We start from the raw sequence: 11,826 nt of genomic DNA, 5'->3' as shown, positions 1-11,826 counted from the left end.
AAGCAAAAAGGCGCAAGCAAGGGAGTTCTTCAGGGACCCGTCATTTAAGACATCTTTAATTTCTCAGGGGGGAAAAAAAAATCTGTCTCATATAACTTTTGCTGCATTTAAAATTCTCTATCCATTCATTCTCACACCTCACAGAGGGGACAGGGGAGTTGTCCTGAGATTGCCAGAAAATGAAGACAATCTCAGGCAACAGGCCGAACTTGCATATGGGCTGAGAAAGGCAGCAGCCTTTTTCCAGGAACAGAGCCCTTTCAGAAGATCCACCAGCAAGAAAGGTGACCTGCAGCAGCGACGGGGGAAGACTGCCCCTTAGTGGCGGCGTCCAGAACTGGATGGAACATATTGACATTTAGTGGTATCTTCCACGAGCTCTTAACCTTTACACTGCGTCAATAAAAAGCCCCATTAACATTTAAAAGGCATGTTTCTGGGTGTCCACTTGGAAGAAGAGTTAGAAAACACTCCAAAAAATGGATTATGCATCTCGTCTCTCCCAGATCTCCAAGAGCATACTTCCTTCCACAGTGAAAAGTAATACCTGTGAAATGGCCAAGAGCCCAACAGCCCCTGGGCTGGAAGTGCAGCAGCTCTTCGGGAGGGCCCCTGGAGCCCGGGAATCCTCAAGCTGACCGTCCTCACTGGCTGTGGCACCCAACAAGACCTCCTTCCTTACTCCTCTTTCCCTTTCAGGTCCTTCCAGACCCAGCCTGAACATCGTGCCGGGGAAGCTTCCCTAAGCTCTCAGGTGGGACCTGACCTCTGCTCTGTGCCCCCTTGGCCACCTGAGCCTCCTCCACCAGGAAGCCTTTGGCTCTCCGCCTTGCCCTGTCCCCTGACCAGCTTGTCTTCCACCTGACGATGGATGGGTCGTGCGCTCTGAGAGCGGGTGCCACGTGTCCACATCCTCGCCTCTCCACGCATGCATTCATTCATTCGTTCCTTCTAAAGTGCCCACTCCACACGGAGCGCCAGGGACACAACAAGGAACAAAGCGGGGCAGGGGGGAGGCGGGGGGCGGGTTCGTCCTCATCCAGCTCCTGAAGTTTATACTGTTGTCTGCTCTGCTCGTCTCATAGCTCCGGTGCCTGTCACACGTGGGGCTCAATAAGCATTGGATGGCTGGATGTCCCTGCTTCCAGTGTAACTTAATTACTTCCCATAAGAATGAAATTAATGCCGTTCAAATGCTGAGAATTCCTGTGGATCCCTTATGCAAACTGGCAGCCTTCAAGCTTCACACAGCCTACGTATGTATTTTGTTTCGCCAGAAGTTACAAACTGAATTTGTCGCTAACATTTAAAACTTGGAAGAGTTCACATAAAACTCAGTTTTTCCGGCTTCTCTAGAGACGTGAACACATGATCCCGCAGCACAGTGGGGGGGCCCCTCGCACTCCTTCAGACAAGGCGGGGCTCTTCACACCGTCACCCCCCACCCTCAACCAAGGTAGGGCCCTTGACGCTGTCACCCCTCACCACCTCTCCCGTTTTCCTATCATTGAGGCCAAGAGCCAGCTGCCACGTGTCATCTCGGCTTCACTCAGGACCCACGTGTCCCTCCAGGCGGTGCAATCGTGACCCCAGCATTAAGCCAGGGCCCTCCAAGGACTGCACCCGAGATGAGCTACAACACAAACAACTGGGCCATTTTATTGACTTTTTACCGCATAACACACCCTCCTAGGAGTACACACAGGCTGTGCGGTTTCCAGCAGGGACCTCAGATGCACAGGGACGTTAAGGAGAGGGTCAGTCCAACAGGAGCTTGATTTGGGAGTCAAGACACCCATTTACTGGAATTCTTTTTGCAAATGAAGCTGGAAGACTCAGGATAACATTCGCACACCACCAGCACAGCTTAAACACTTCTTTGACAAAAATAAAAATAATAAATTATCTTTGACTCAGAAAATCAATTGTGCTCTGCAGAGTGACAGGAGGGTCCCTTCACGGTGTCACATCGGGGCCGGGGAGGGGAGGCTGACGGGTGGCTGCGCCCGCGGAGCTGATGACAAGAGTCACACGCATCCTCCACACCAGGGGCCTGTCCCAAGGGAGATCCCTCACGTCCGCCTTGTCTTCTGTTTCTTGGCTTGTCTCTTTGCGTCTTCCGGGCCGCTGTTGTCAGAGGCTGTCTGGCCAAGGGCTCGGACTCCCTGCAGGCGGCTTGTCAGCTGCAGCAGCAAGGGGATGAGCTGGGAAGAAAAAGGGTATGAGAGAGGGGGGCTCCAGGAGAAGACGTCTGTCCAGCGGGACACCAAAGTCCCCGCCCCCAGCCTGCCCTGGCCCATCCCTGCCGCTCCGTGCTCTCAGCCCAGCCGAGCGCAGGTCTTTGTACCAGAGAGAGTCACCAGAGACCCGGAAGTACTTCAGGGTTAAGGGGTAGGAGGGATACAAGAGGCTTCTAGCCTTGAAAGGAGGCCTTGGCACTGGTCTTGGGAATATCCCCTAGAGAAGGAAATAGTAGCCCACTCCAGTATTCTTGTCTGGGAAACCCCATGGACAGAGGAGCCTGGTGGGCTACAGTCCATAGGGTTACAAGAGTCGGACTGGACCCAGCTATTAAACCATTATCGTGAAGTGCGGTCACCTCTGTAATAATGGACATTCCTCCCCGGCCACATCCCAGCTATGAGGGATCCGCCCCCCACCCGCACGCCTGCTGCCCTGAGGGCTCGGGCCCCCTACCTTGTCGTGGTTGTAGCCGGCCAGCAGGACGAGCAGCGTCAGGGGCAGGGCGATGTATGATCCCTGGGCGATGTCCTGCTCAGGCAGTTTCCTCTGCGAACACCCAGAGCACCATCACCCCAGGCCAGCTCTCCGCCAGCACCCCATCCACAGCCCAGACCTGCCCGGCCTCCTCAAGACCCCAAGCACCCACGTGACCCAGACACTCAGTACCCAAAAGAAGTAACTGAAGTGACACAACTAAATCCTAAGTGAATCCTCTGCCGCACAAACTCCCCTCGCCTGCTCTCTGAAGCTCGGGAATAACCAGGTTCCAAGAACAAGGTGCTCCTCACCCCCGGACCCTTCACCATCTACACTGAGGAGACACAGAGCTGCGGGCTGCAGGGGACCCCTGTGGTTGAAAAGTACGAGGAGCTCATTTTGCTGAGCCCCGGCTGCACCCAGGGACTCTCTCCTCTAAGGAGGCATCGAGAACCCACTGTTCCCAGACTCGGGGGCACAGTGAGCACCAAGCAAGTGCCAGAGGTCACACCCAGTGAGGCGATTAAGCAGTGCTGGGGACCCGGGGCCACTCACCTTTCCTTCCAGGGGAGCCCAGACTGTCAGCAGGGCCAGTGAGAACAGAACACAGTTCCCAGCCTCCCTCGCAGCCAGGTGGGGCCCCGGGGTCAACTCTGGCCACAGAACAGGAAGAGAAGTGACAAGTGCCACACCCAGGCTGTACCCTGGGTGTGCCCTTCCTCCCTGCTGACCGGACAGCCTCCAGCCACCTGTGCCATCCCGGGAAGGGCGATGTGCTGGAGGACAGCAGAGCCACGGAGAGGAGGAGCCCGACACCCAGGAGCTTCCGCGCAACCCCCGGAAGGTCAACATAAGATAGAACCTTCCCTCCTGCTGAAGCCCTGAAGTGCTGGGTCTCTGTAATAGCAAATGAACCTATATCCCAACTAGCTCACTCCACCTCGACAATGGAAACAAATAAAGAACTTTGGGATGATGATAAAACAGGTTAACAAGCCATAGCACTGTTCTCAAGGTACAGCCTCTTTCAGGAGATTTGCACAGTCTACACTGTTCTCATCATACTGTGAAGATACAACGTGCCAGTTTCTCTCGCATGTTCCTACGACGGGGCAGGGGACGTTCCCAGAGGCTGCACCGTGACGATGTCCTCACTCTGACAGGTAACGGGACGTGTGGCCTGTGGATGCTTGTGTTTTACGCATGTCTCAGTTTGCATTTCTAATATGATAAATATACATATAACCCACACAAACCAAAGGTCTTTGAGATTCGCAACTAATTTTAACAGTGTAAAGAGGTCCCAAGATCAAAGCATCTGCGGACACACAGGAAGGAGAAGGACCAGAGGGCCTCTGAACCGAGACGACAGCCGGAGACAGACGCTCCCTTAATAAACAGAAGAATAGCGCAGAATCCCTAACTGTCTGCCCCCACTTGTTTTGACTTGTCTTAGATCCCAAACCAGTTTCCATCAAAGTAAATCCTTAAGAGCAAGATGGAGTCAGTGGGCAGAGGCAGAGCAACTATGAGGCGAAGCTTTGAGGACCGCAGGCCAGGCTCCAGGCCGGGTCTTCCCGTGTGACCTTGGGCAGTCACGTTAAGACTCGGTTGACTCAACTATAAAATAGCGATAATACAAACAGCACCTACTGTGGGGAATGACGAGGTGTGTGGAGTGGTTAGCAGTGCGTGAAACACTGAGTGATGCGTGAGGAACGTGGTTGTCGGTACTGACATTAAGCACGGGATGCAGGGAAGCGCCCTGACGACCCTCGTAGGCGTATGGTGCTGAGCCGCCTGGCCAGCGGCCGGGACGAGAGAACCTGGCTCTGCCGAGCACCCTCAGGTAAGTCACTCAGTCTTTGTGAGCTGCCAGAAGGATGGAAGAGAGGCACCTCCCCACGAAGGACTGGGATGAGGACCCACCAGGCCTTCCCTCCCCTGGCAGGTGGCTCTGCTCCCACGGTCTCAGAAGTGGGACCACACTCCTGGCAGCAGGGACGAGGCCTGCTCGCTTGGGCCCACCAGGCAGCACCTCCATCCTGCCTGGGCTGCCCACGCACTCCCCGGAGCTGGGAGGTGCCCGGCGGACGTCCAGGCTGGAGCCCTACTGCCCTCCACGGAGGCACTGCTCCTCCCTGGGGTTGCGTGCGCCTCCACACGGAGACAAACAGTTCCCGGCCTGCTCTTCTCTGTCACTTCCTCAGTCTCTGCTGAGGTGAACGAGACAAGTGCTTCCTCCTGGGGTCGAGGAGGAACCTTCTACTCAGGGTAAGATCGTGGAGGCCAAGTCACCAAGCACGAGCCAGAAACCAGCAGAAGGGCCGCGTCCAAGTCCAGGCTCCCCATGCACGAGCCTCCCGCCTTCTCTCTACCTCAGGGACGAGGACTCCCGCCAACTTCCCACACGGACGGAGGTCTGAAGAGTGCTCAGTGGCACCTTGGAACCACTGCATACTCCATGCCGGAAGCCCCCTTCTCCTTACCGTGGGATTGAAGACCAAGGTGATGTGTTTGTGGTAGCCCGCTGCCGTGAAGGACACCTGTGGCAGGACGAAGTCGTACTGGGACCTGGGCAGCGTGGAGTCCAGGAGGACCACGTAATTCTGTGCACAAGGAGGGAGGGACAGTCTTTACAAAGGGCAGTTGGGGCAAAGCAAACGAACACTAAGTCCTAATGTGTGACTGTGACGCAAAGGACTTGCTGTTTCCTTTAGGAACCCCCAAGTTTACACCTCCACACCTAGGTCACTAACTCGCACATGGCGGCCTCAGCAGGCCAGTCCAGCAGGGTCAGCCACGCAACCCTGCCATCTCCAAACAGGCGCTCGGAGCCCGCGGCTCGTCTTTCTAAGTGTATCCAACCATGGCAGCTACGTGGTCCTTAGAGAACCTGACTTTACAAAACACACACAGTTCTGATGAATCAATTCTGATGAGGGAGACACGCGGTTAAACTGAGGAAGACTGTTTTTCATCCAAAACAAGGTTGACTTCCAAGCGACAATTCTTGGCTCATTAGCTGGTGAGTTCTAAGAATGCGGCGTCCTCTGCAGAGGTCCTGGTCACCGTCACGGGCCTGCGTGCTGAGCCCCAGCCAGGGGCCCAGAGCTGTGAGCACATTAGGCATATGCTTTCAACCACTGACAAGATCGGGACTATTGTCCTATTTCACAGATGGGGGTTGAGATGCCCGAAGAAGGGAAGCATGATGTGCCCAGGGTCACTCAGCTGGTAAGGCACTGAGCAGGCTGCGAGCCCTGAGGAGCCTGTGACCACACTAGGCTTGTGCTCTCAACCACTGACAAGATCAGGATTATCGCCCCATTTCACAGATGGAGGGAGAGAGGCCGGAAGAAGGGAAACGTGACGTGCCCAGGGTCACTCAGCTGCTAAGACGCCAAGCAGGCTGCGCGCCCCGGGGAGCCTGTGACCACACTGCTGTGCTGCCGGAAGAGGTTCGATTACTAAGGGCACCTGGAGCAGTGCAGGGGAGGCCCCAGACTCTGTCACAACCTGCTTTGTTATTTCACGGCCACTTCACATGGGGAAAGGCCAGAGGATCACCCCTGTGGCAGGTGGCAGGAAGCCAGGGGAGGAACCACAAAGGCTCACCACTCACGCTCTCAGGCTAAGTCCCCAAAAGGAACCAAGTTCTCTCCACAGTTTGCTGCCACCGGGGCAGCCACAATAGCTGGCTCTGTGCAATTAGAGCTGACGGCAAACATCCCGTCATCAGTAAGTGATGATGACCTTGGTTAAATAGATTACGGTATTTTCTCTATCATGGTCTCCTGTGCAGTCATTAAATACCATGCATGAGAAAGTACGGGTGAGAAAGTCTTCAGTGAAAACCACAGATTACAAGAAAATGTACAGAACAGTCCCAGCTTTGTATCACTAAACGAATACACGTTTTTATACTTATACACACATGCACATGCGTCAAAAAGGGTCAAAAGGAAACTATGGACATGTTAACAGCTGCTTCTGGATGACAGTATTATGTCTGATCTCCATCCCCTTCCCCGATCTCCTGCCGTGATGAATGTGTATTATTTTTATAACAGAAAAAGAGCTAATTCCGGAAAAAAAAAATCCCTAGAGAGCCCCACCTCCTCTGATTCAACTGTGTCAGCAAGGTGGCATGAGGGGACAAATGGGAAAACTGAGTTCCTTCAGTGGAAAAGGGGAGTCGTTCCAGCAAAGACAGCGCGGAGAGGAGCGGGCTCACCTGGCCGTCCCTGAGCAGGGGCGGGAAGTGGAAGAAGAGGGACTGGCCCAGGGACACTGTCTGGATCGGGTTGTCGAGGTTGTCGCTTTTGTAAAGCTTCACCTGGAGGGCAGTGACAAAGCAGGGCGTGCTTTCAAAACTTCAACACGATAAACACCACCTTTTCGACACCTTAGTATGGCTTATCTCTGAGGGGAGAGGAACTCTGGAAACACGGATCTTTGAAAGGGCAACCGTCCTCCCGCAACGGGCCGTTCCTAATGCTTTTGAAACACCAGTGATGTGATAGTTGTCAAAATGTTAAAATTTTTTAAATTTAAGATTCTGACAACTTACGTTAATGCTCAAAATAGTAAACACCTGTTAGTGTAGTGGGAACATTAAAGAGAACAGCTTCTAATATATCTGTAACATGCCAGGCGTGGGGCAGGCACTTCACGTACATCGTCACCAACCCTGACTCCCAAATGGGCATCACTGTTGTCCCTGTGGAGACCCAGAGAGCCTGGTCACCTGGTGTCATCACCGCCAGCCTTGTTCACTCGGCGTGCCCCCCACCACGTACTGTCACCTCAACCCCACAGCTGTTCCTTGAACTCCAAACACGTTCCCATTTTGCACTGGGTTCCTGGCTGCTTCCAGGAGCAGTTTAGTGTTCTTTTGGTGGCCTTTCTTTCTCTCCAGCCCAGGTTCGCTGCCTGTTCCCACCATCGTCTGACTCTGAGTCCACTGCCTGCCACACGCACCTTGCGTAGAATTTAGAAAGTGACCAGGTGCTTTGCCCTAAAGCCATCTCTCTGCTTTAGACCCCAGATCACACTCCTCATTCATGAGGCTTCTACTGTGATGCTTCTAAAGACACACAAGGCTGGCAAAACTGTCATCTGAAACCAGACCACGTTTTTCTCTAGCGATCGGCAGTCATTCCACCAGATACATGCTGGGCCTGAAGATTCTTAATCTCAACCTCAACCCTCAGCTAAACAAGGGCTAGAGCACGTTAGCTATCAGCAGCTGGCCTTACCCACAATGTAGGAAGATACTCAGAGGAAGTGATCACATTTCCACTTAAGTCGAATTGATTTATCTGCCGGAAAACTATGATGTTCACATCATCAATGTCATTATTCCCGACCTGGAAAGAGAGAAAGCAAGCTGGGCCAAGGAAGCTGGAAGAGGCGGGCCTCTGCTCCAGCAGGGGACATCCCCGGAGCTCTATGTCCTAGCGACTTCCCTTCGCATTCAGGGAGCAAAGCTTGCTGTCCGAGCAGCCTGAGTCTAAGGTCCCAAATTGAGAGGAGATGGGTGACACTTGGCCATGGACGTGCTGTTTGACAAAGACAGTACTTTTTTCCTTAAGTTTGACTTATCAACATTTTCAAAAAGCAATTTCATAGTAAAAGAGCCAGACTTCCCAGCGGCTCTTGAAAAAGAGAAGGGTGTTCTTGCCTGGCAGGAATTGGCAAGAGTCAAACCCCAGCTCCCCCGCACCCCCGGGGTGGGCACGTGCCTCCGTCAATCACCTTTTCATCTGTGGGGCCACAGTCCACATGACTGCCCGGGACCCCGATCTGAATCCCCATGGCGGGAAAATATAACATAAGATGCAGCCATCACAACCACTTAAACGCCAAATGCCATAAAGATGTCAAGAAAACTCATTGTCTAGGCCAAAAATCCTGAATGGCCAACCAGTCTCTGGACCCATCGTAATCTTTATCCATAATGGCACCTAATAAAGCCACCAAAGGCTTCTTGTCTGGTCCCAAATCCTCTGGTCTAGCAAATGAGACTTATTCCATGGGAAAAAACTTCACTGCAAATGATGCCAGGGACACCTCCTGTGACCTGGAGGGCTGCCTCTTTAGGGATCAGTTAGCTGAGTCATGATCTTAAAGATCAAGAGACTCTATTTGGTGGGAAGAACAAGGTCACCAGAAGATAAGAAATGTCAGTGGCCCTGTCACTGATGAAGCCCATGTTCCCTTTATTCCCTCCCTTGATCTAAAATGCTACTTAGGCCTTAAGATCCTCAACTTGTAGAATAATGATCAGAGCTAGCAGGGGAAGTGGGGAAACAACAGCTCAGATTTCTGCTCCGGATGCAAGACAGTGCTGCTGTTCATTAAAAGCCCACAGAAGACGCTGCTTGTAAAGATGACACTATTCTGAGAGGACCCTTAATTAGGATGTAAAGTCCCCCCCACAACAGATGAAAGGCAGCCAGCCAGAGGAACGCTGAAGGATTTTTGATCAGAGATGCAATCATGCAGTGATTCTGCTGAAGAATTCCATGTCTTACCACGATGACCCGGTGGTGGGGGAGGGCTCGTTCGATGTGGTCGTTGCCTTCCGCCTTGAGCTGAACGTGGTACACACAGCCCGGCTGCAAACAAATGCAGGAGTCTTATCTGGAAAAGGGCTTATCACCTGAGACCTGGTTGGAGCCTGCTCTGCCTGCAGGCCCCCATCCGGTGGACAAGTCTCTGTCCGACCTTGGTTCCCAGGCCTATCACCTTTCTTAAGAGTTCCTTGAAAATGTACCCTGATGTAGAAACCTTTTTCTGAAGTTTTACAATTCCTTCAAACTGTATTCAGCTTTTTCTACCCAAGGAAAATTAAATGTGGTTTCTGATTTCAAAACTGCAAACAAGATAAGCTTATTCTTGTTTAATAAATATGATGAAATTATTCCCTTTTGCTGTCCATCCCTCCCCTGCACCTGTATGTATGTACTGAGCGGTGTCTGGAATGCCACTCCCAAGGGGTATTATTTCTGTGAAGCAGGATTTGAGATTTTTCCTTTTTTACAACAGATTTCCTCTTTATACATTTTATTCTATTCCTCAAATGTATAGGGACATATGATGTTTACCCAAACAAAACTCACTATTCTAAAAAACTTTTTGTTGTTGACACTGCACACATGAAGGATGTACATTATTTACTCAGATCATTTTTTAGCAGACCGCAGTAAAGCACTTTGTTCTAAGCCAGTACATTACGACAGCTTCCCTGGTGGCTCAGGGGTAAAGAATCCGCCTGCCAATGCAGAAGACATGGGTTCCATCCCTGGGTCAGGAAGATCCCCTGGAAAAGGCAATGGTAACCTACTCTAGTATTCTTGCCTGGGAAATCCCATGGACAGAGGAGCCCGGCCGGCTACAGTCCATGGGGTCACAAAGAGTCGGACATAATTCAACAACTAGACAACAAGCAACAACGACAAACCGCCTTGAAGAAATACAGTTGTTTTATGCGTTGCTATGTGGGCTAGCGGCAACTCTGGGAGAGAAAGACATATGAGTTCCAAGGAAATTTCCCAAAACGCTGCATATCAGATACAATTCAGCTTTACGAAGGCTTTAACAGTCTAAATGAACCCACCATTTGTCAACTTCTGAACTTTTTTTTTCCTTACACATTTATTAAAAGAAAAGATCTGCATCTTTCCCCAGAGGGTGACAGAGCACTTATACTAGCAGGGTTTAAAGAACTTTTAAAATAACCAACTTCTGATCACCAACTGCACACCAAATCTGATGACACATGAGCATCTAGAGGCAGGGGCCGAGTTCAAAGGTGACTGTGTGTGTCCAAGAGGGGACAACCCTGAGACTAACTGCTGATTTGTACACTAGCGAGGATAACACGGCCCGGTTTCCTAAATCACGTGCACTGTGACCTTCTCTGTGTGTGAGCAGAGCAGCACCTTAAACAACATTCCCTCTATATTAACCACGAGTCCTGGAGGCCAGTGTAAGGCTGATCTACTTTTTCCCCTTTCAAAATTTTGTCCTTTTCATTATGTTGCTTTCAACTATCTTATAATGAGCACATGGAACCTTTACAAAGACAATAAAACTATTATTTTTTTAAAAACCGAGAAAAGTCAAATTTATGATCACCAATAGACGAATTAATTCACTTTATAGCTCAGTGAGGACTGGCAGCACTGGGTTTGTTCAAAACAGCTCTTAGCAACAGCTACTTGCACCTCAGAAAAAGGTAGCAAGGTGTGAAAAAAAGGAGACGGCACTGCTGGAGATGGGGATCGCGGGCACTGCCCCCTCGCTCCCATGCCCAGCAGCGCAGGAGCCCACCCTAACCACCCGGCTCCTCGCTCCTGGCTGCTGACTCAGCGGTTCACCTTCAGCCTCTGGCAGCAAGATTCAGGCAGCTTCTCACCCAAAATATCTCACAGCTTCTCACCCAAAATGCCTCACCAAATACCCTGCCCAGAAAGATCAACTGCAGAAATGCATTCTCCTCGGGGTCAAAAGCCTGAGGAAATCTTCAACCAGGGCTCTCCAGCCTGGTGTCCCCTAGGAGCCTGGCAAACGCAAGTCCAAACCTTTGACAAGAACCATCTGAGGCTATTCATTCCTTCAGCATCTGAGGCCTGGCACGTGGAAGGCTTTGGCTGCCACAAGGGGGCAACTCCACATAGCATTTTAAGTGCTAATGAATTAACATCTATTACAAGGAGGAGGGTGTGAGGGAGCATTAATTGAAACGTGAATCTATCACGGTGGAGAAGGAAACTATATTTGGTTTAGCTAAATAAAATGTGTTAAGTTGGTGAGTTTAGAAACACATGTCTGGCATATATACACTACCATGTGTATGATGGATCGCTAATGGGAGGCTGCTGTATAGCACGGGGACCGCAGTTCAGGGCTCTGAGATGACCTACAGCGGGGGGATGGGGGTCGGGGTGGGAGTGAGGCTCAAGAGGGAGAAGGGGATATATGTATGCATACAGCTGATTCCCGCTGCTGTGCAGCAGAAACTAACGCAACATTGTAATGCACCTATACTCCAATTTAAAAAAAGAAAAATATGTATGGGCCCGTAAGACTCCGGGG

The 11,826-nt window shown here is 51.4% G+C and overlaps 1 protein-coding gene across 1 annotated transcript in view; it reads right to left on the bottom strand.

The window, feature by feature from the left end:
* Window positions 1-1,634: 1,634 nt before the first annotated feature.
* The window catches only part of LOC515570 (BOS complex subunit NOMO1), a 56,449-nt gene continuing 46,257 nt past the window's right edge, over window positions 1,635-11,826 (bottom strand). The window contains exons 26-31 of the mRNA XM_002698036.6: window positions 9,261-9,344; window positions 7,983-8,093; window positions 6,959-7,060; window positions 5,211-5,330; window positions 2,698-2,790; window positions 1,635-2,204 (exon numbers count right to left, since the gene is read on the bottom strand). Of these exons, the coding sequence (XP_002698082.1) occupies window positions 2,073-2,204; window positions 2,698-2,790; window positions 5,211-5,330; window positions 6,959-7,060; window positions 7,983-8,093; window positions 9,261-9,344 (642 nt within the window). The 3' untranslated portion in view covers window positions 1,635-2,072. The remainder of the gene's footprint in view (window positions 2,205-2,697; window positions 2,791-5,210; window positions 5,331-6,958; window positions 7,061-7,982; window positions 8,094-9,260; window positions 9,345-11,826) is intronic.

Source organism: Bos taurus, chromosome 25, assembly GCF_002263795.3.
Source record: "Bos taurus isolate L1 Dominette 01449 registration number 42190680 breed Hereford chromosome 25, ARS-UCD2.0, whole genome shotgun sequence".
In the NCBI taxonomy this organism is placed as follows: Eukaryota; Metazoa; Chordata; class Mammalia; order Artiodactyla; family Bovidae; genus Bos; species Bos taurus.
The sequence above is the reverse complement of the archived record's forward strand: the minus strand, read 5'-3'. Positions and strand labels throughout refer to the sequence as shown.